Genomic DNA, 23,182 nt, shown 5'->3' on the forward strand with positions numbered 1-23,182 from the left:
GGACACAGGTTCGATCCCTGACCCGGGAAGATCCCACATACCGCGGAGCAACTAAGCCCATGCGCCACAACTACTGAGCCTGCGCTCTAGAGCCCATGAAACACAACTACTGAAGCCCACACACCTAGAGCTTGTGCTCCTCAACAAGAGAAGCCACCACAATGAGAAGCCCGTGCACCGCACAGAAGAGTAGCCCCCAATTGCCTGAACTAGAAAAAGTCCGCGCGCAGCAACGAAGACCCAGTGCAGCCAAAAAATAATTAAAAAAAAAAATCTCAAAATGAATTTTCATGATCAGGGATTTAAAGTTCTCCTTTCCTCCCTGAAATTAAGTTATGCTAAAATTTAAGCCTGTAAAAATTAAGTCACAATGAAGCTTTAATTAATGCATAATGTTCTGCTCAGAACACAGTGACCAGACCACATGAGGTCTACTTGAAGGTAAAGAGTAAACCAAACAAAAAGAAAACTGTACAGCTTTATGATAGCCAGCAAATCACTAAGCTTCTAGCCCTCAGATCTGGCTTGGTGCCAATCTAAATTCATCTTTTAAATAAGCTACTCAAAAACATTAAAAGTTTAAGCCTTATTCTGTAAAAGATTTTCATTGCTAAAGAAGGGTCTACATAAAACTTTAAAATTAACAACCTTCTACGACATTGGACTCTAAAAGTGCCTACTAAATAAGCCTCACAGTAGATAAAAATCTCCTTAAATAAAGCTAAGCAGAGTCACAAAGAACTCAGGAATTTGTGGTAGCTGATACCATCTCTCCTGCAATTGGTTCTAACATTTACATTTCCTTAAAAGAAAATATCCATAAATAATGTGTTTGTCACAATTGGAAATTTATTACTTAAATACTATGTCCCGTTTGATAGTCTCTTCTTTCAACATACTGGATCAATTAAAACTGGAACAGAGACACCCAAATTCTAATTAAGGACTTTAACTATTATTCACCATGCATTTATTTCACAAAGGAAAAAACAAAAAAACAGTCTCCAGTCCTTTTCAATGGGTAAACGGTACTAGCTCTTCTTGATCTCATTTCTTTACAACTTCCTAAAACTGCACATCAATGTTAAAGGTATTAACTCAAATACTTGAGAGAAATACTCCATCATGGACAAATTTTTATTAGCGACAAAAAGCAGTATTTTTTGCTTTTAGTATATAAATATCAGAAAAAACTTAAGCGTCTGGTCCTATCTACCAGAAGGGTTACTAAACCCCAAAGAGAAAAGGGCTGCAGACCAGAATGAGGTGAGCTTTGGGTAACCTGTGACAGAGCTGTGTGAGGTTAGGAGGGCAGGGACGGGCTCTGATCTGAACAGAGAGACCGCCAAGATCAGGGAGCTCTGGCTCTCCTCACAAGGAGAGAACGACTAAGTCCCTGAGAAGGGAACAGGCTTGCACAGTGAGGAAGCTGTCACAGTGAGGGATGTTAGAGACCCAAAGCAGGTGAGACAGATGGTAGAAGACAGGGACTTGTGGCCAGGGTAGCAGCTTTGACTGCAGTTAGAAGGTTCGGTAGAGATCTGAAGGGATGCTAACCAAACTTGCTGCAGCCTTGCGATGAAGTAAGAAAGGGGATGGAAGGGGACCACGATTTGAGGTTCTAGTTCTAGGCAGTAAGAACGTCTGTTTCTAAAAACAGGTACACTTTACACTTTAAATATTTTAGGACTAGGGGTAAACTAGAGGACTTATCTTTTCATTCATTCTTTCAAATCTTTTATGGGACACTCAATATATGTTTGATTCATTACTAGACTTGGGATACATTAAGGACAGGACAGTTCTCTCTGCAAACAATGATACCCCACACCCCATCCTGCTCCACATCCCCCTCCCCCTCCTCTTCCTCCTCAGTTTAGTCACTGTGAAATGACTAGTCAGGGCCAACTTAATACTCATTTGTTCAGGCACTGAACCAACATTTACTGAGCAGTACTTTCCAGGCACTAAGCAAGGCACTGGAGATAAAAATGAGTAAGACACAACCTCTACACACTGAAGGATCTCTTAATGTAGTGGAGGGGCACACAGATAAAGTTACAACACAATATAACAAGTACTGTAGAGGGAGGCTGGCCCAGAGACAGCCTAACTGGTAGGTGAGTGGCACTGATAGAGTCAAGTTCAAACAGCCTTACGGATACCCTCCTCATGGACACCTCCTAAGATCTTTACAAACCCCATACACCAGCACATATCCATGATAAGCAGAAATGAAACCTAGCTGAGACCACCTTGGATTGTTGGGCTTCAGGTACTCACAAGTTAAGTGACTTCTACTACTGGCCTGAAAGGCAAAATTGAAATTCATGGATCTGTTAATTAGGGATCAGTGAAGACCTTGCCAAAAGTAGTCTGGGGTCATCTTCATTACCCAATAAATATCCTTTATTATTTAAGCCTATTTGAGGTTAAGTCTTGTAGAAAACATCCTATATATTGTTTAAAATAAATAGGCACCTATTCTACTGTCTATACAGGCCTTAAGATCACAGGGTGATCTATTAATGTATAACCAGTGGGATCTGCAGCACCCCAAAACCCAACACTTTAATATTAATCTGCAGGAAAGCTATGACTGTTCATACCAAGTGGGATAAAAAAAGAGCTGTAAAGAGCAACACATCTGTTCAGGTCAGGTTTTGCCACCAAATGTGTTAAAAAAAACTTTTGGTTTTCAGATATTTTAGTTTTGATCGTAGATATGGGACTGTGAACCTTCTGGAAAAATATAGGATGATCCTGACAAGTGAAATTGTGCCCCAAAGAGTTAACAGAAGTTGATAACTAAGAAAAGTCTTGAACTTGTCTTACAGAGCAACAGATAAGGGAACAGCTTGTTAAAAACCCTTTGCTTGTAAACTGCTTTCATTGATCGAGTTCGCCTTAGTTTTTTTTCTTTCTCTTTTTTTGCCTCTTTTATAACTGCAGGCCTTCCCAGCTTTCACACAGCCCCAGTTGTTTTAAAGGAACTTGGAGTCTGCTCCTGCCCAGTGTAAGCTGGCTGGGGGCTGCTTGGGACCACTGACCCTAAAACTGGGGCTGCACAGATGTTCAGTAAATGGCCTTTAAACATCAGAGGGCCAGAAAACTCCACCCTCAGATCAAGCTAAGCGACTCTAGTTTGAATATGAAGACGCATGTAACCCAAATGTGCCTGTGCAGAACAAGGATTACCTCACCTTTTCCCTGCCTTTAATCACCTTTCTCTATGCCTAAGACCACGCTTGCTTATCCCATAAATACCCCGACTTTCTTGCCTTCAGGGAGGTGGCCCCGAGACTTGTTCTTCCATCTCCTCGCTTGGCTGCCTTATGAATAAACTCTTGGCTGTAAACCAACCCGAGTCTCAGTGTTTGGCTTGTGGCATCTTGGGCAAACAGACCTGGTTCAGTAACACAAGTATTATTCTGGTATTTACATATTAAGCACCATATTAACCTCTGCACATAAGTGAGTTCTGAAAGCTAATTTCAAAAAAAAAAATCACAGGGGAAAAAGGTTGGGTGCTACCACTTTCAGAAGTTGACTTTATAAAAATTGGCCACGTTCGTTAAGACAATTCAGGCCAACACAGATGCATGCCCAGATACTTTTATATGATGAGGATAAAGATGATGAATAATCACATCAATAGAAACAGGAATTCCCAATTACTGAGTACTTTTGATATGTGTTGCCAAGTGCTTCACATATATTTTCTCTTAAGTATCCCCGAACTCTCTTACAGAAGCTATTACTCCCATTTTCAGAAAGGCAAAATGGCTTTCCCACCTAGAGACCTGGCCAGAAGCAGTGCCAGGAACTGATCCAGGTCTTTTAATTCCAGAGTCTATGCTCCTAACCCTGGCCACAATGCCTCCCATTCTGTGCTGCTACGAAGTCAATCTGAAATAACTGTCTACGGCATTCAAAGCACGTTAAGACCACGGGACTATTGGCCTTCCCACCCCTTTCCTATGGTCAGCCTACAGCCAGCATGTGTGTATGTGCAAGCACACACAGAAGCACACATTCACACACACACACATTCAGTAATAATGTACAATAAAACTCTTTAAAAAGGTTTATTTTGGATATAGCTTTTCAGTGAGAAATCCCAAGAGGAAATAGCTGACTGCTCTATACAATGGAATATGATTCAGCAATTAAAAAAATGAATTACCGAAATATACCACAACATGGATGAACCTCAAAAACATTCCAAGTGACAGAAGCCAGACACAAAAGATCACACATTGTATGATCCCATTTATATGAAATGTCTAGAGACAGAAAGTAGATTAGTGGTTGCCTAGCGTGGGGTGCAGGAGGAAGGGGTGATTGTTAATGGGTATGGGGTTTCTTCTTCAGATAATGAAAACGTTATAAAATTAGCTTATGGTGTTGGCTGTACATTTTCTGTAAATAGTAATAAAAATCATTCAGCTGTACATTTTAAACAGGTGAACTTTATGGTACATAAATTATATCTCAATAAAGCTATTTAAAAAAAAATTAAGTAGGGAATTCCTTGGCAGTCCAGGGGTTAGGACTCTGTGCTTCCACTGCAGGGGGCATGGATTAGACCCCTGGTCGGGGAACTAAGATCCTGCAAGTGGCACGGTGCGGCCCACAAAAAAGGTGACTGCTTGACTGCTGTCCTGGGCTCCACACTTACCACAAAACTATGGAAAGTAGAGCTCTTTTTAAACCCACAGAACTAAAAAAGACAAACCAATTGATAATCCCCAGCTTAATATATCAAGCAACCATACTCATTGTTTCCAAAGATACTGCTAAAGTGACAATTATCAGAATATTCTTAGTAAGCTACTTTTTGAAGGAGGTCAAGAATAAATCCTTCCAGGAATTCGAATTAATGTATTTTAATTCTTTTGTATCTTGAAAATTAAAATATATCAGGATATAGACATATAATGTCCCTTCCCAGTATCCTATCCCTCCCATTTCTGAATATATGATCATGAACTGTAGAGGCAAATGTTAAAGTTTAGTAAGTGTGTGGTAACTACCTACCACAATCTACTCCTTAGATTTCTAGGTATTTCCTGTCTAGATACTAGAACATTTTAATTAATTCAAGCTTTTACTATACCTATCACATACATGTTTCTAAACTACTAGCCTCACCTCACACAAAAAAGAAACCAGACTGAGAGAAAACAGTTTTACCCCAAACACCACCAATAAGAGAAGATCAAGCAGTAAAGAATTCCAATAATTTTAGCAATTTATATAAAATAGAACACATTTATGCTAACTCATCTTTATTAGCATGACCATGTGGTTCCTTTCTACCCAAAGCAACATATGAAGAAGAACTTGCATAAATAGTTTAAACAGGCTCTCTTTTGTAATGGAATGAGGGAGAAAATAAGGATGTGGTTATGAACACTACTCACGCAGAGAAACGAGAAAGCAGCAACATTATATTTGCATTTTATGATCCTAAGCAAGCACTTTCCCTCACCTCTTCCCAGTGTAACACTTAAAAACTGGCCTATCCCTCTCACTACATCTAAACCAGCATCAGAAAACAAACACGATCTGCCGTAATGCTAAATGAGCCTTTCTTCCCTTCTAATAGCTGAATTTTTATAAGAAAATGGCAGAATTCAGCTGTTTTAGCTGCTAATATTATCTACTGCGAAAATCCTACTAAAATGAATTTGAATAAACTAGTACAGTCCTCCCCTAAACAAACTTAGAGGCAAATGTCCCCCTCCAGCCTACATATTTCCTCCTATTACTTCTTTCAAGAATTATTTCCTGGGGACTTCCCTGGTGGCACAGTGGTTAAGAATCCACCTGCCGATGCAGGGGACACAGGTTCGAGCCCTAGTCCGGGAAGATCCCACATGCCACGGAGCAACTAAGCCCGTGCGCCACAACTACTGAGCCTGTGCTCTAGAGCCCAAGAGCCACAACTACTGAGCCCGTGTGTCACGACTACTGAAGCCCGTGGGCCTGGAGCCCGTGCTCCACAACAAGAGAAGCCACTGCAATGAGAAGCCCGCGCACCACAACAAAGAGTAGCTCCCACTCGCCGCAACTAGAGAAAGCCCGCACGCAGCAACAAAGACCCAACACAGCCAAAAATTAAAATTAATTAATTATTTTAAAAAAGAATTATTTCCTGATTAACTCTATGCTACTCAGTTTACTTTTTTGTTCTACATCTGCATACAATTCAAGTACTATTTACCTGCATAGTGCTTTGCAAAGGCCCATAATTTTGAAGTTTCTTTGCTCCTTCAACAAAATTAGAAACTACTTAAGAAGAAAATCCACATGTTCCAATTCTTTTTTTTTTTTAATTTATTTTATTTAAGTAATTTATTTTTGGCTGTGTTGGGTCTTCGTTACTGCATGCTGTCTTTTCTCTAGTAGTGGCGAGCGGGGCTACTCTTCGTTGCAGAGCATGGGCTCCAGGCGCATGGGCTTCAGTAGTTGTGGCACATAGGCTCAGTAGTTGTGGCCCGCGGGCTCTAGAGCGCAGGCTCAGTAGTTGTGGCGCACGGGCTTAGTTGCTCCACAGCATGTGGGATCTTCCCGGACCAGGGATCAAACACGTGTTCCCTGCATTGGCAGGCGGATTCTTCTTCTTCTTTTTTTTTTCTTTAAAATAGATCTTTATTGGAGCATAATTGTTTCACAATACTGTGCTAGCCTCTGTTGCACAACAAAGCGAATCAGCCACGTGCATACACACGTCCCCACATCACCTCCCTCCTGAGCCTCCCTCCCATTCTCCCTATCCCACCCGTCTAGGTCATCTCAAAGCACTGCGCCGATCTCCTCGTGCTATGCTGCTGCTTCCCACCAGCCAACTATTTTACATGCGGTAGTGTATGTACGTCGATGCTACTCTCACTTTGCCCCAGCTTCGTCCTCCCACCCCATGTCCTCAAGTCCATTTTCTATGTCTACGTCTTTATTCCTGCCCTGCAACTAGGTTCATCAGTACATTTGTAAAAATATATTCCATATGTATGTGTTAGCATATGGTATTTCTTTTTCTCTTTCTGACTTACTTCACTCTGTATGACAGACTCTTGGTCTATCCACTTCACTACAAATAACTCAATTTCGTTTCTTTTTATGGCTGAGTAATATTCCATTGTGTATGTGTGCCATCTTTACCCATTCATTTAGCGGGCGGATTCATAACCACTGTGCCACCAGGGAAGACCCCTCCAATTCTTTTACATAAAGTTAAGTACACACAGGCAGCCCCAATACTTAAACAGTCAATTTACCCTCTGGAGACATGAAAAAGTTGCAAAGATTATGTCCTCATTCACAAAATAATTCAGATGCATCTCCATCGGTTCACTCATTCGTTCATCACACTTGGAGACAGCACCAGCTGTCCAAACTCTCCAGTCACTCCCCTGCTCAAAAACGCCCATGACTCCTCACTGCCTACCAAACATTCAAAACACAATTTCTCATACATTCACTTTGCAGGTTCTCCCAAACATTCCTCATGCCTTTGTGTACACTTCTATCCCCTCAGCAGGAACACTGTCTACGCCACAGTCAGCGCTCCCCCCACCCCCATCTCTACATGTCAATTATTAGGTCTCTACGGTGTTTAGACACTATGAGAGGTCCCTGTATATACTTCTAGTTTGAATATGTGAATAAACCTTTAGTCCCCATCAGTCACAACCACCATCACCTCAGTCTAGCAGGAAGATATTGGTTTGTACACAAGTCATTGTAATACTGTACAACACAGTAAGTACACAGTAAGCTAATAACCTATAGTAAGTTGGCCATACCTAAGGGATGTAAAAACAATCAACATATTGTGGATGCACCCTACCAGAAAATCTATTTGGGATGTACAGGGGTAGAAAAAAGTGAATCAAAGAAATTTAGCTTGTTTTCAATGATGAAAATTAGTTTCACCTACTGGACCGAGTTCTGAATGTAGGGCTTTGCTTGCATTAGATATTCAAAATATCTTTTTTTTTTTAAATACAGCAGGTTCTTATTAGTTATCCAAAAAATACCTTCTTAATGAAATGAACTTGTAGGCATTTCAGGGCAATGAGAAAGAGGGCCAACTTGTGGTACCAGGGCTGGGAAGGGTGCAGAATGGCTGAGATGAGAGAAGAACACCTGGATCCTCAGTTCTCCCAGTTTCAGGATCCTCAATCTTTATGCTGATTGGTTCTGGCTTCCTAGTAGCTAATGAGGTCCTTTCCTTTCCCATGTTTCTTGGTGTTTTCTCCCCCTTCCCATGTCTCCATCATCCATTCCCAGTGTTTACTGGCTCCCCTCTCAGTGTTGACCTTAGTGCCACCACATCTGCCTCTCTCCTCTAATGTCCCATGAAAGTGAGATGTATGATAGACAAAAAATTTCTAACTTCTGAATCCCTTCTCTAATCTACTGCATTCCCTGGGCTAGAGGACAACTCTCTCCATACTTCACATGCCAAGAACAAACAAGTTTGTTTTTCATAAAATCAGGCATTTTTCACTCTAATTCTATTTATTATTTTAATGAAAAAAAAACTTTATTATGGGATAAAGAAAATCTTTTATCATTTTAAATAATAAAATTTAAAACATTAAAAAAATGCCCATAAAGAAATATTTTGGTTTGGGAAAGAACATAGTGTTCCTTAGTCCAAGACAAATTAGGTTGTTTTATTTTCTTTAATCTTATTGGAGTACAGCTGACTTACAACTATTTTTTTTAAGAGTAGATAATACATGTATACTATACAAAACTCTGGAGGCACAAAGGAGTATGCAGAGAAAAGTGAAGTGAGGTGAATGCCATCCTCCTCCCCAGAGACAATCAGTATCATCTGTTTACTATTACTAAAACAAGATAGTTTTCCACAGAAACAGGGTAGCTCAGCCAAATTCTGCTTCAGGGCTTGTTTTGTTGTGGAGAAGAGGTTATCTGTGAACCAGACATGTATGTGTAATGTGCCTATGTGAAAACACAACATGAGTTCTAAAGAACACAATCTTTCCAGAAGACTGTAGACACAACTTGGGATACAGTATGGTATTGTGAACAGAAAGGACGTGGCTTCTGGCTCTTCACAGAACTGTGTCCACATACCAGCTCTGACATTAGGCATCTTGGGAAATGTTACTCAACCTGTGAACTTTAGCTTTCTTGTCCATAAAATGAGAATTGATTCTTGTGATCATTAAATTAAAACATGTTAAATGCTTTGATTTCTCCATGCCTTTACCCTTGTTTTTAGCTTCCCTTGTGGAATGTTTTCATTTAACTGCATCTAGAATATTTTTTATTTTAATGTATACCCAAATATCTAAAGAAAAAAATGAGTGAAAACAGCAAGATGAGGCTTCCATTTACAGAATCAAAGACTAACAATTACCTTTTGTTCTTCTCTTTCTGTTGCATGGTGACACTTTTCAATTCTCCAATGCCTTAAGAAATCTCGAAGATATCCAAAGAGAGTGAGGACACCGTACCCCACATAAGTAAGCACAGCAACCAGCATTGGCGTCTCTTCAAAACCTTCATTAAATGGTTTTTTATATAGTCCTCCATTTTGTGTAACATGATGTATCTAAAAGGGAGGTTAAAAATGTTTCTTTCAGTCATGGTAAGAAAAAGAGTGCTACTGAAAATCTGAGTCCTTACAGATTTGCATACCTTCAGAATTCTCTAAGTAATTGTCACCCCCCCACACCACTACCAAACATCTGCTAAGTTCTAAGCGGGGCCTAATTTTTTTCTGTGGAAATAAGTTTTAAGTTATACATACTTCAGATGAACAGCAAAGAAAAACAAGGGGAGAAGGACTGTGTAAGAACAACGCTTAACGCTGATTTCTATCACTTGATTTTATGAAAGAGATCCTAAAATGCTATGGTTAGAGAATGCATAATTTTCTTTGTCTTAATGAAGAAAATAAAAAATATAAATCAACAAAGAGAAAGCCTATCCTGAAAATAGTATATTAGCTTACAAATAATCGAAAGTAAATTCAGTTTTAGAATAAAATAAAATATTTGTAAATGTTTTACTGCTAAATATTCTTAAAGTCACCGAGCCACAGCATTTCAAATAATTATTAGCACTAGGCCTCTATGGAAACACATAGTTTATACTAGCCTTTGTTGTCAGTGGTAACACAAATAAATTATTCACAAAAATAAAATGCTTACATTAAGTGATCCAGCATTGTATAACGCAGGAAGAAAGTGGAATCCAACACAAGGGGGAAAACTGTTATAGAGTGATCACTAAACAGTCCTGAAATCATTCTGTCCACCTTCATCTTGACCTAGTGACCTTTTCCAAACATAAGATTATCCCTAGTTTCCTCTTAAGGAATATCCAATTTTTTTTTTTTTTTTGCGGTATGCGGGCCTCTCACTATTGTGGCCTCTCCCGTTGCGGAGCACAGGCTCCGGACCCGCAGGCTCAGCAGCCATGTCTCACGGACCCAGCCGCTCCGCGGCATGTGGGATCTTCCCGGACCGGGGCACGAACCTGTGTCCCCTGCATCAGCAGGCGGACTCTCAACCACTGCACCACCAGGGAAGCCCAGGGATATCCAAATTTTAACACACAAACACCAAGGTACTGTACTTTGATCTCATAGCTGAAAGCTGTTTACTCTTTGGTCAATTTTAATGGCAATGTTGTTTTACAGAAAAATTCCACTAAAGTAGTTTGTGGGTCAACTTTAATCTTAACTCTGAAACAACTGATTGCTGTGAGGATGGTCAATCACGATTTACCAGGAACATATTTTCTACTGAGCACTGTACTAGAGTTAAGAAGAATTCCAAAAGAATAAAAAATTCTTTCTTGGCCTCTCAGGCAACCTGATCGAAGAGCTAAATATTAGTTTGGGAAAGCTACTAGAATGCTACAAGTTAGGACAGTTTGGAAACAAATTACTGTATTTGACAAAGGAAAGACATTTGGATAGGCATGATACATGAAATCTGTTGGTAATGATTCAATTTGATGGCCTAAAGAACCTCTGAAAACTATTCATAAAACTGGCTTAGGTCTTCATCAATCTCTTCCCCAGTGGTGGAATTTTGTGCTAACATTTACTGCTTAAACTTTCATGCAGGAGCAAAGTTGTAATGTGTTTAGGACAGAATAGCTAAAAATGAACCAATATCTGAAGATAGAAAATTGTTTAAAAATTAGTAATAATATGTAAGCAAGCAATTAAGCTGGAAAAAGCAAAATCAAGAGCACTTAAAACACAAGAAAAATAACATTCTGATTATCTTGTTTTTTAATAAATTTATTTATTTTATTTATTTATTTTTGGCTGCATTGGGTCTTCCCTGCGGTATGTGGCCTTCTCATTGCAGTGGCTTCTCTTGCTGCCGAGCGTGGGCTCTAGGCATGCGGGCTTCAGTAGCTGTGGCACGTGGGCTCAGTAGTTGTGGCTCACAGGTTCTAGAGTGCAGGCTCAGTAGTTATGCCGCGTGGGCTTAGCTGCTCTGTGGCATGTGGGATTTTCCCGGACCAGGGCTCAAACCCATGTCCCCTGCACTGGCAGGCGGATTCTTAACCACTGCGCCTCCAGGGAAGCCCCTGATTATCTTTTTAAAAAACTATATCTAAAAATATTTTGCCATAAGAACACACCAGTACCCAACTCACTGTAACTCTGAAATTGTTTACACTATTTTCTCTCAACTGAACATACTAGTAAAAAGTAAGGCAATTTTCAGAGCTCCTAAGTCTCTAAAAAATGTGTGGCAGATTTATATGCCAGGAATGCTGTGGGTGGATCTCTTTAAAAAGAGATCCACCTTTACTTCAGACACACCCAAACCAGCAAGACCAAGTAAATTTGTACAGTTGGTTGGACTGACCAGGAAGGAGAAAGTTAAATCATTGGTTTGCTTTTAAATATTGTGTGATTCTATCATAGCCTCATTTAATAAAATTAAATGCATTTTAAGGAACTGAGATTCAACTATGAAGTAACTTTTACAATGTGGCCTCAAAGCACAGTTCACTATGATCATTCACAGAGTCAGAATGAACAGACCAACTAACATGCACACTTCTGATAGGTGAAAAAGTCTTAGAACTCAGAGAAAAGAAAATTACTTGATCTTCAAATGCAGATGCTAAATGCTATCTCTGACATGATTCAAATAAAAATAATGGTATTACCATCTTATACACGTATAATATGCTACAAGGGAAAGCACCAGGCTTATTTTGTTCACTGCACAACTAGGACTCAGGATAGTATTTATTAAGTGCTAACAAATAATAAGTACTCAATAATGTTTCCTTTTGGGAATTCCCTGGCAGTCCAGTGGTTAGACACCGAGCTTTCACTGCCAAGGGCATGGGTTTGATCCCTGGTTGAGGAACTAAGATCCTGCAAGCTGCGTGGAGTCGCCAAAAACAAAAAACAACAACAACAAAAAAAAACGAAGAAAAAATATAACGTTTCCTTTTATTACTATTGTAATAAACAGAACCTGCCTATCACAACAGAACCTGCCCACCTGGTAGATAGCTTGGGACATTATTTAAAAAATTAATGTCCAATATGAACCACCCATTATGCATCAGCAATCAAAGGACTGTTATGTCTTTTCCTTTAAATGAACCCTATTCATTTCCAGTGATACACTGTGTTGTTCCTTAAAATAAGTTCTGCTGAAATGGTTCTTTACTGGAATTTTACTGAAAATATACTAGCCTCTCATTACTGCCTACCACACACACTAGAGAAAATAGTTTGGAGTTTTATGCCCATCACACAAGCTTTGCCACACTCTGAACATATATTTCGAGAAGCATCTTCTTTTTCTTGGCAGGCAAATTTTGAAAAGTAGGGAGTCCACATTTTATCTTGCAATCAGGGTAAGTTCCCGAATTTCTGTTGGTAAGTAACTCATATGGAATGGACTAAGGAGTGCTTCCAAAGCCAGCTGTGAAACAAACCTATATTTTGACATTACCATATTCCTATTGAAAAGTCAAAAACGCAGACCTCCAAGTATATATGCACTGCAGGATTTCAGTCAGTGTCATCCTGTGCACTCTGGGCAGTGATGTTCTGCACAGGAGTTATTATTTTCACTTGCCACTCACAGGTCTGTAGCACTTCCCTATCTCTAGATAAGCATCAAGGTATGACAGACGGATGTAATAGATTTGCGTACCAGTGCAGCTCTGCCACAAATTCCGCATCTTCTTCTGAGCTCTATTCCACCTCTAACATGTTCTAAGCCTGTTAACACTGTGCCCTCCACTCTGGCTTTGTAGTTGACACGAACTGGAAAGGCAACCCAGTTTGCATCAGTCTCCCTTCTCTGGGAATACTCCCTTATATCAGGGGTGGGTCCCTGGTGGTCACATCTGTGCAATATGACCGATTTCCTGGGTCCTAACTGACTGGCACAGCAGTAGGCGCCTATGCCAAAATGAACCCAACAACCCTCTCTCGTGGGGATTTAAAATTTCAGTGGGGAAGGAGTCTGAAGGACACTGGACTGCCAACGTCCTGGAGAAACGGTCCATAAACTCCTGTTGCCAAGGTGTCAAGCGCTGTGTTATTTCCTGCCATTTTACCTTTTCTGAGTTGTTCATCAATTCCTCCCTACTTTTTCCTTTTCTTTTGTTGTATACCTATCATCCTTGCAACAAATCACCTTTTTATTTAGCTAGAGTCAGTTGCTATCAACTGAAAGAAATTTAACAGATACAGACTCTATGTTAAAATTCTTAGAACTTCTTTTCTGCACTTACTGAACAGGTTTTTATATGTTGGCATAGCCTGCAAACTTTTACGTCTTTAGCAAATTTTAAAAAATGGTTCCCCACTTTGTCAATTTTGTGCATTTGGAATATTGTTGACTGCCTTATCTAGGATAAGGGATACCTGGTTCAAAATCCTAAGTACTTACTTCCCTATATTAAGGGACATCAGATTCTAATTGCCCACTATAACTAACCTCTTCCCAGGTTCTCAATAATACCCATGAAGATAGAGCCAAAAGAGAAAAAAAGTCAGAACTACTATTTTTTTTAAAAGGGCAATAAAAGGCCTCAAATCAAAATTCAGACAGTATCTGTCTGCTAAGTTCATCTAACTACAGAGAACACGCTCATAACCGTTAAACAAGACTAACTTTTCACAGTAGAAAAATCACAAACTAAAGGGCAAGTAATAGACTATTTAATACAAGATTTTTTTTTTTTTTTTTGCGGTACGCGGGCCTCTCACTGTTGTGGCCTCTCCCATTGCGGAGCACAGGCTCCGGACGCACAGGCTCAGCGGCCATGGCTCACGGGCCCAGCCGCTCCGCGGCATGTGGGATCTTCCCGGACCGGGGCACGAACCCGTGTCCCCTGCATCGGCAGGCGGACCCTCAACCACTGCGCCACCAGGGAAGCCTTAATACAAGATTTTAAGGGAACTGGAAGTGGAGCCTGGGAGCCTTGACATTAGGAATGAAGTCGAACCTGGATCTGGAGCGGGGTGAAACCAAGTCAGTCAGCCCCACCTGTGCTGCCATTTGGGGAGCCTCAGCCTGTCCACCCAGGGTGTCATCAATCTGGCTGTGGTGGGCAACCAGGACCCACAGCCCCACCCCCTGTGGAGCCTCCAGTGGCCCAGTGCCAGGCTATGGGCAAACCCCTCCCCCAGGTGTTTCAAGAATCCCACCTTCTCCAGGGCCACCTCCAGCCTCAACGGCACAGGGCCCTTGTGGCCAGACAGCATATGGCCAGTTTGGCCAAGGAGAGGTACAGAATGGGCCAAGTTCCACTGTTCAGATGCAGAGGCTCCCTGGGTCTCAGCCATTTGGGTTAGTCCCACTGGCTCCCGTGGTCAGCCAGCCAGCTGTGCTTCAGCCCTATGGCCCTCCCCTGACAAGTACACAGGTGACTGCTCAGCTGGCCAGAATGCCAGATCAGTGATGCTGTGGCCCCAGCACCTCCCACTCCGGGTCTAGGCTATGGTCCACCAACATCACTTGCCTTGCCTAACACCAGTCTGCATGGCTCCTACCCTCAGGGCCAGGCTCCTCCCCTTAGCCAGGCCCAGGGTCATCCTGGAGCCCAGCCTTCCCAGCAATCTGTCCCACCACAGGCCTCCAGCTTCATACCCTCAACTTCAGGGGGTCCTTGAATGCCTTCGATGACTGGTCCACTCCTGCCTGGACAGAGTTTTGGGGGGCCCCCAGGGAGCGAGCCCAACCATGTGTCCTCACCTCCTCAAGCTCTGCCCTCTGGCACCCAAATGACTGGGCTCCCAGGACCACCACCACCTATGCACTCCTCCCAGCAGCCAGGCTACCAGCTGCAACAAAATGGTTCCTTTGGACCAGCCCAGGGCCCTCAGCTCAATTATGGAAGTCCTTACCCAGGAGCAGACACTTGGGGCAGCCAGCCAGGGACACCTCAACTATTGCCTCCTAAGCGCCTGTACCCTGATGCCACCCCGAGCCCTATTCAGGTTATTGAGGATGACAGGAACAACCAGGGTTCAGAGCCACTGGTTACTGGTGTATGGGGCCAGGTGCCACCCTTAGTCAACACCAACTTCCTGGTGAAAGATCAAGGGAATGCAAGTCCCCAATATATCTGATGCACATCCTATAATATCCCTTGCACATCTGACGTGTCTAGCAGGCTCAGGAGCCCCTGGCAGCTGTCATCAAGCTGCTGGCAAGCCTGCCCCCAGAGGAGGCTTCACCATATATCGCTGACCACGGGGAACCTGGCCCTTCGCGCTGCAGTCGCTGCAAAGCATATGTGTGCCCCTTCATGCAGTTCATTGAGGGAGGGAGGCGTCTCCAGTGCTGCTTTTGCAGCTGTATCAATGATGTTCCCTCCCCGCCCCGTATTTTCAACATCCAGATCATACTGGCAAATGTGTGGATGCTTATGACCGTCCTGAGCTATCCCTGGGCTCTTGTGAATTCTTGGCCACTGTAGATCACTGCAAGAACAGTAAGTTCCCCAGCCCTCCTGCCTTATCTTCGTGAGGGATGTCTCCTACAATGGCATCAGGAGTGGTCTTGTTAGGCTCCTCTGTGAGGAGCTCAAGTCACTGTTAGACTTTCTGCCTCGGGAGGGCAGGGCAGAAAAGTCAGCAATCCACGTTGGCTTTGTCACCTATAGTAAGGTACTCTGCTTCTACAGTGTGAAGAGCTCACTGGCCCAGCCACAGGTGATGGTTGTATCTGATGTGGGCGACATGTTTGTGCCACTGCTGGATGGCTTCCTGGTCAACGTCAATGAGTCTCGGGCAGTCATCACCGGCTTACTGGATCAGATTCCAGAAACGTTTGCAGACACAAGGGAGACGGAGACAGTATTTGCTCCTGTTATCCAGGCTGGCGTGGAGGCTCTGAAGGCTGCTGAGTGTGCAGGGAAGCTATTTCTGTTCCACACCTCCCTGCCCATCGCAGAGGTGCCAGGGAAACTGAAGAACAGAGACGACAGGAAGTTGATCAACACAGACAAGGAGGAGACTCTGTTACAGCCTCAGACAGGTGCCCATCAGACACTGGCCAAAGAGTGTGTGGCCCAAGGCTGCTGTGTAGACCTCTTCCTCTTCCCCAGCCAGTATGTGGAAGTGGCCATGCTCTCTGTTTTACCCCAGCTAAGTGGTGGCTCTGTCTATAAATATGCTTGCTTTCAGGTGGAGAATGACCAGGAATGGTTCCTTAGTGACCTGGGTCAGAATGTACACAAGGTCACTGGCTTTGATGCTGTAAAGAGGGTCCCGACAAGCACTGGTGTCCATGCTGTAGATTTCTTTGGGGCTTTCTACATGAGCAACACAAAAGATGTGGAGCTGGCTGGGCTGGATGGGGACGAGACGGTGACTGTGGAGTTCAAGCATGACGATCGGCTCAGTGAAGAGAGTGGAGCCCTCCTGCAGTGTGCCCTGCTCTACACCAGCTGCGCAGGGCAGCGATGGCTCCGCATCCACAACCTGGCCCTCAACTGCTGCATCCAGCTGGCTGATCTGTACTGAAACTGTGAGACTGACGTGCTCATCAACTACATGGCCAAGTTTGCATACCGGGACCTCCTGAACAGCCCTGTGAATATTATTTGTGACACTCCCATCACTCAGTGTGCTCAGATCTTGGCCTGTTACAGAAAGAACTGTGCCAGCCCCTGCTCTGTGGGACAGGTGATCCTTCTTGAGTGCATGAAGCTACTCCCAGTTTACCTGAACCCTTTGTTGAAGAGTGACGTCCTGCAGCCTGGAGCTGAAGTCACTACTGATGACCGTGCCTGTATCCAACAGCTAGTTACCTCCACGGACATGGCTGAGACCAACGTCTTCTTCTATCCTCAGCTCCTACCATTAACCAAGTCTCCCCATTGAGAATACCACTGAACCACAGGCAGTTCGAGCATCTGAAGAGCATCTTAACAATGGGGATATATATTGGGTTGGCCAAAAAGTTCGTTCGTTTTCCATAACATCTTATGGAAAAACCTGAACGAACTTTCTGGCCAACCCAATATCTGCTGGAGAATGGGCTCAACCTCTTCCTCTGCGTGGGAACAAGCGTCCAGCAGGGTGTTGTCCAGAGCCTCTTCGGCATCTCCTCCTTCAGTCAGATCACCAGTGGCTGGAGCGTTCTGCCAGTTCTGGATAATCTGCTGTCCAAGAAGGTGCGAGGCCTCATGGATAGTTTGAGAGCACAGAGATGACGGTACCTGAAGCTTATCATGGTGAAATAAGAGGACAAGCTGGAGATGCTGTTCAAACACTTCCCAGTGGAAGACAAGAGCCTGAGCGGGGGAGAATCCAACGTGGACCCTGTCTGTCATATGCACAAGGAGATTTGGCAGCTACCAAGCTATAGCAAGTGGGTAAACAGCATAGGGTCCAGGCCAGCTTCCAGAAAGTACCCCAGGACAGCAGAGAAATTGGGACAGTTCCATATCTTATAAGTCATGTAAGCTGACCTCAGTCTCTTTGGAGGAAGGGGGAGGTATAAGGAGACACTTTTTTCTGGGCTCAAGTACCCTACCACTCTGTCACGTCCTGCTGCTGGAAGGTGCCCCTATCCCCTCACTTTACCCTCCTTTTCCTACTAATCCTGTTGTAATGAATGTAGTTTCTCAGTTCATTGTATATGATTTGGTGTTGGAGGATTTGGAGCCACCCAGACCCTCGCAATATTATGTGTCCCTTTGGACCAGCCTCCAAGAAGAGAAGGGCAGGCGGGAAGGAGTAGGGGTCCCAGGGGGAGGGGCTGCTAATTCATCTCAGTGTGATCAACAACTTCCTCGATTAGGGATAAACATACATACAGGTGCACAAGGGTCGGGTATAGACCATACACAGTAGAGAGAAAAGGGGTCAGTCTTCTAGGGCCTGGAAGTCAATAGCCAACTCAAGAGTCACTAAGGGTGGTTGACTAGCTTTCTTGCTCTGCTTCCACTCTTCTTTCTCTCTCCTGCAATGATTGGTGATCGCTTGGTGGACAGAGGAACATTATCAGAGATGAATGAGCTTGGGAACAGGGTTGTAAAGTGTATTAACACCTGGGAGAGGTATCAGCCTCCTTTCCAGCTGGAGAGGCCCCAACACTGGATGGTTCTGTAGGGAGCCTGGCCATCAACTTGCAGTACCTCACAAAGCCAGCCCGCATCTCACTCTGAGCTCCTGCTGGAAACACTGCTCTCCAAGCTGGGGGTTGCTGGGGAGAGAGGCAGAGGTGGCTAGTCTCTCCTGCCAGGACACCACTCAGGCTTTCGTACTGACAGAGTGGCTGACGGTTATCTCCCAACCTGACCTGGCTGCGGCAGGACAAGGGCTAGGCTCAATGGTGGCCAGGCTTGCCTGCTCCCAGCCTGGGATACCCCTGCTCTGGACCTCTCATTTCTCTTCATTAGTTTATTTTTCAATGCACCTTTTTTTTTTTCCTTTTTTTTTTTTTGCGGTACACGGGCCTCTCACTGTTGTGGCCTCTCCCGTTGTGGAGCACAGGCTCCGGACGCACAGGCCCAGCGGCCATGGCTCACGGGCCCAGCCGCTCCGCAGCAATGTGGGATCTTCCCAGACCGGGGCACGAACCCGTGTCCCCTGCATCGGCAGGCGGACTCTCAGCCACTGCGCCACCCCCTTCAATGCACCTTTAATTTGCAAAGAAATAAACTAAGATGTAGGGAATTCCCTGGCGGTTCAGTGGTTGGGACTCCACACTTTCACTGCCGTGGGCCTGGGTTCAATCCCTGGTCGGGGAACTAAGATCCTGGAAGCCATACAAAGCAGCCAAAAAAATAAAATAAAATGTAAAAAAATTTTTAGGAAAATTGACTGTCCGGAAGAAAAAAAAAACAAGCCCCTAGTTAGAGCTTTTCCTCATATCGTACTGTGGAAGAGACAGTTAACTCGCCCCTTGTATATATTCTCCATAAGTTCCCATTAGTAACAGACTCTCTCAGTTTTAGCTGGGTACAAGGCTACCCAGTTACAGTCCACATTACCAATCTCTCTTGCAGCAAAAGGGAACCGTGTGAGGAATTTGGGCCAGTAGGAAGTGAACAGAAATGATGAGTACCAGGGCTGGATTACATCCTTTAAAACAGCAACTGCTTTCCCTCACTTCTCTTTCCTTCTGCCTGTGGCCCAGAACATAGATGTGGTTGAAGATGCTAACTGAAGACGACATCCTCAAAGACTGCAAGACAACAAAGAAGATACCTCATAACCTACCTGCCCAGGACTACCTGTCTATCTCCAGACTTCACAAAGAGAAATCATTTCCATCTTGTTTATTTAAATGTCACATTTACAGCAACAAAAACAAAAAAATCAGAAAACAATACTGAGGCTTTTGCTTCCAAGTTGGAGGTAATATGTAGAGGCAAGCCATCACTTTTCACAGAAAAACTACATAAAACTAAACAGATTACTCCAAACAAGAAGTCGTTTTAAAGACAATGAAGAACTGTTTTCCATGCAAAGAGGACAAGATGACCTAAAATTCCAAAGAGGGAAAAGCCTTTCCTTAGTGAGCTGAAATTGCTAGTCATTTTCTCTCCTCGTGGTATTTGCAGAGTTGGAACAGGAACTGATCATAACCGGACTTGCCAGAGGCAGAGAAACTCTACCAAGAGAAAGAAAAACCAACAGACTCTATAACAGCTATATAGGTTAGTATGAAGAGTCCCAGATAAGTGACCAGTTTTCTGCATAGGACGTTTACTAAGTGCTGGAGAAGCTGGGGAGATGGACTAGAAAGGTGACTTGAAATCAACCACAGTCTTACAATGCTTAAGAGGTAAAGTCATACCAGAGGGAGGGGCCTACAACAAACACACAATGGATCTTATCCTTGAGACGCTGTACTCACTAGAGTGAACTGAATCTACCTAAAAACTCAGCCCAGGACTTCCCTGGTGATGCAGTGGTTAGGAATCCGCCTGCCAATGCAGGGGACACGGGTTCGATTCCTGGTCCGGGAAGATCACACATACCACGGAGCAATTAAGCCCGTGCGCCACAACTACTGAGCCCATGTGCCACAACGACTGAAGCCCGCACGCCTAGAGCCCGTGCTCCGCAACAAGAGAAGCCACTGCAATGAGAAGCCCCCGCACCGCAATGAAGAGTAGCCCCCACTCGCCGCAACTAGAAAAAGCCCGCGCACAGCAACGAAGACACAACGCAGCCAAAAATAAACAAATAAATTTATTAAAAAAAAAAAAAAAAAAAAAAACTCAGCCCAGCCCACCCAGCTCAATCCCTGGTTAGATGGAGGTGCTCAGGCCCTTGCCATATCTAAGACAGCAAAAGGCAAAAACAACACTGACTTTAGTCTCTGCAGGTGTTTTGTTTTGTTTTTTTTAATGCGGTACACGGGCCTCTCACTGCTGTGGCCTCTCCTGTTGCAGAGCACAGGCTCCGGACGTGCAGGCTCAGCGGCCATGGCTCACGGGCCCAGCCGCTCCGCGGCACGTGGGATCCTCCCGGACCGGGGCACGAACCCGCATCCCCAGCATTGGCAGGCGGACTCTCAACCACTGCGCCACCAGGGAAGCCCTCTGAAGGTTTTTTATTCACAGTGTTCAGCAATCAATCAAAAAATCCTGCTTTCCCAGGAGGCTGGGAGAGAAAACAGGAGTATGACTGAAAAAGAGAAGGCACGGTATACAGTAGTCTACAGTCACCTTATATTTCAGTACTGCTAGTCTTGGGAAATCTCTCACCCCTTGATCCCTCCCTTTAATTTCATGTCCCCAGAAGTGTAGATTCCTGTTAAAGTTTTTTTTAACATTTCTAAAACTGCAAAAATAATTTTCAGACATCAAAGACTCCCCTAGGAACCCAGAGCCCCTTTCTACCAGAGAGCTCAAAATCATCATAATCATCTCATTCTTTTCACTCCTTCAACAAATATTTCATTTCCATCTACATGTCAAGATCCATACAAGGTATTTGACCATACAAATAAGAGATAGTCCTTTTTCAAGTCTTCAAGAATTCTGCATTTTTAAGAGAAAAAGCATGCAAAGATCAACATTCTTTTCACTCATTCAACAAATATTTCATTTCCATCTACATGTCAAGATCCATACAAGGTATCTGACCATACAAATAAGAGATAGTCCTTTTTCAAGTCTTTAAGAATTATGCTTTTTTTTTTTTAAGGAAGAGACTGCCCTTAAATATAATAGTGTTTATTTATTTTTACTTGTTGACAAGTTTGCTTTATGTATTTATTTATTTATGGTTGTGTTGAGTCTTCGTTCTGTGCGAGGGCTTTCTCTAGTTGTGGCAAGCGGGGTCCACTCTTCATCGCGGTGCACAGGCCTCTCACTATCGCGGCCTCTCTTGTTGCGGAGCACAGGCTCCAGATGCGTAAGCTCAGTAATTGTGGCTCACGGGCCCAGTTGCTCCGCGGCATGTGGAATCTCCCCAGACCAGGGCTCGAACCCGTGTCCCCTGCATTGGCAGGCAGATTCTCAACCACTGCGCCACCAGGGAAGCCCGAATTATGCATTTTTTAAGAGAAAAAGCATGCAAATATCAACATGATTGTTGAGATAAAAGAATAAAGAAACTATTTTAAGGGATACTGTCTAAAGGGATTTATATATAAATGCAGAGGACGAAAAATGCACACAAAGTGAGAAGTATTTCTATTACAAGCAATTCTCAAGTTGTCTCACTTTTCTTCTTCACATTACTGATGACAAAACCAAGGAAAATTTAAGCTATTTGTCCAGTCACAAGAAAGTTAGATTCAAAGTCAGGACGAGAATCTAAGTCTCTACATTTTCCATCTGTTACCATTTCTTAGTCATATTCCTGAGATTTTCTATGAATCAAATTTTCTTTTAATTACTTCAGAGATAATACAACTTAATCTGATTGTTTTAAAATTATCAGTGGCTTAAAATTAGAATTTAACTTTAAACTCAACCTTCGTGCTCATTTTTGCTATTTCATATAATTAGCTATTTTTGCTATTCGTATTATCAGCTATACATGGATTGAGATAAATGGTTATAAGAGTTTCGTTTCCCCTGCTAAAAAAATGTCTGTTTTTAGGAAACCAGAATTAACACTAATTAACTTAGCTGCCCTGGAAATAACCTGCTTCCTTTGCCTACATACAAAGCCACAATTGTACAGGAGGCGATAAAGATATTATCCTTTAGCATGTACAGCACAGGTCTCCAACAGATACTTCTATCACAGTCTTCTGTCCATTTTAACACTGGGTTGTCTTTTTCTGTTTTGGCCGTGCTGCATGGCGGCTTGTGGGACCTTAGTTCCCCGACCAGGCATTGAACTGAGGCCACGGAAGTGAAAGCACCAAGTCCTAACCACTGGATCGACAGGGAACTTCCTTGGGTTGTCTTTTTATTGTTGAGTTATAAGAGTGCTTTATACATTCGAGATAACAAGTCTCTTATCTGCTATATGATTTTCAAATATTTTCTCTCATTCTGTGGATTGTCATTTCACTTTCTTCATGGTGTCCTTTGAAATACAAGCTTGTAATTTTGATCTAGTACAATTTATCTACTTTTTCTTTGGTTGCTTATACTTTTGGAGTCATACCCAAAAAACCACTGCCTGATCAAAGTCTACAAAGGTTTATACCTATGTTTTTTCCTAAGAATTTTATAGCTGTAACTCTTATATTTAGGTCTTTGATCC

At 43.1% G+C, this 23,182-nt stretch overlaps 1 protein-coding gene and 1 pseudogene across 2 annotated transcripts in view; one reads left to right on the forward strand and one right to left on the reverse strand.

The window, feature by feature from the left end:
* Positions 1 to 23,182, reverse strand: part of SPTLC2 (serine palmitoyltransferase long chain base subunit 2) — a 110,848-nt gene that overhangs the window by 75,855 nt on the left and 11,811 nt on the right. The window contains exon 2 of the mRNA XM_082618961.1: positions 9,401 to 9,595. Coding sequence (XP_082475087.1) covers positions 9,401 to 9,595 — 195 coding nt within the window. The remainder of the gene's footprint in view (positions 1 to 9,400; positions 9,596 to 23,182) is intronic.
* LOC309802278 (protein transport protein Sec24C-like) lies at positions 12,067 to 19,528 on the forward strand (annotated as a pseudogene). Its single transcript has 3 exons — positions 12,067 to 12,083; positions 14,509 to 17,447; positions 17,533 to 19,528. The product of its transcript is annotated as a protein transport protein Sec24C-like (transcript).

This window comes from Mesoplodon mirus (genome assembly GCF_964341445.2).
Source record: "Mesoplodon mirus genome assembly, chromosome: 4".
NCBI classification, from domain to species: domain Eukaryota; kingdom Metazoa; phylum Chordata; class Mammalia; order Artiodactyla; family Ziphiidae; genus Mesoplodon; species Mesoplodon mirus.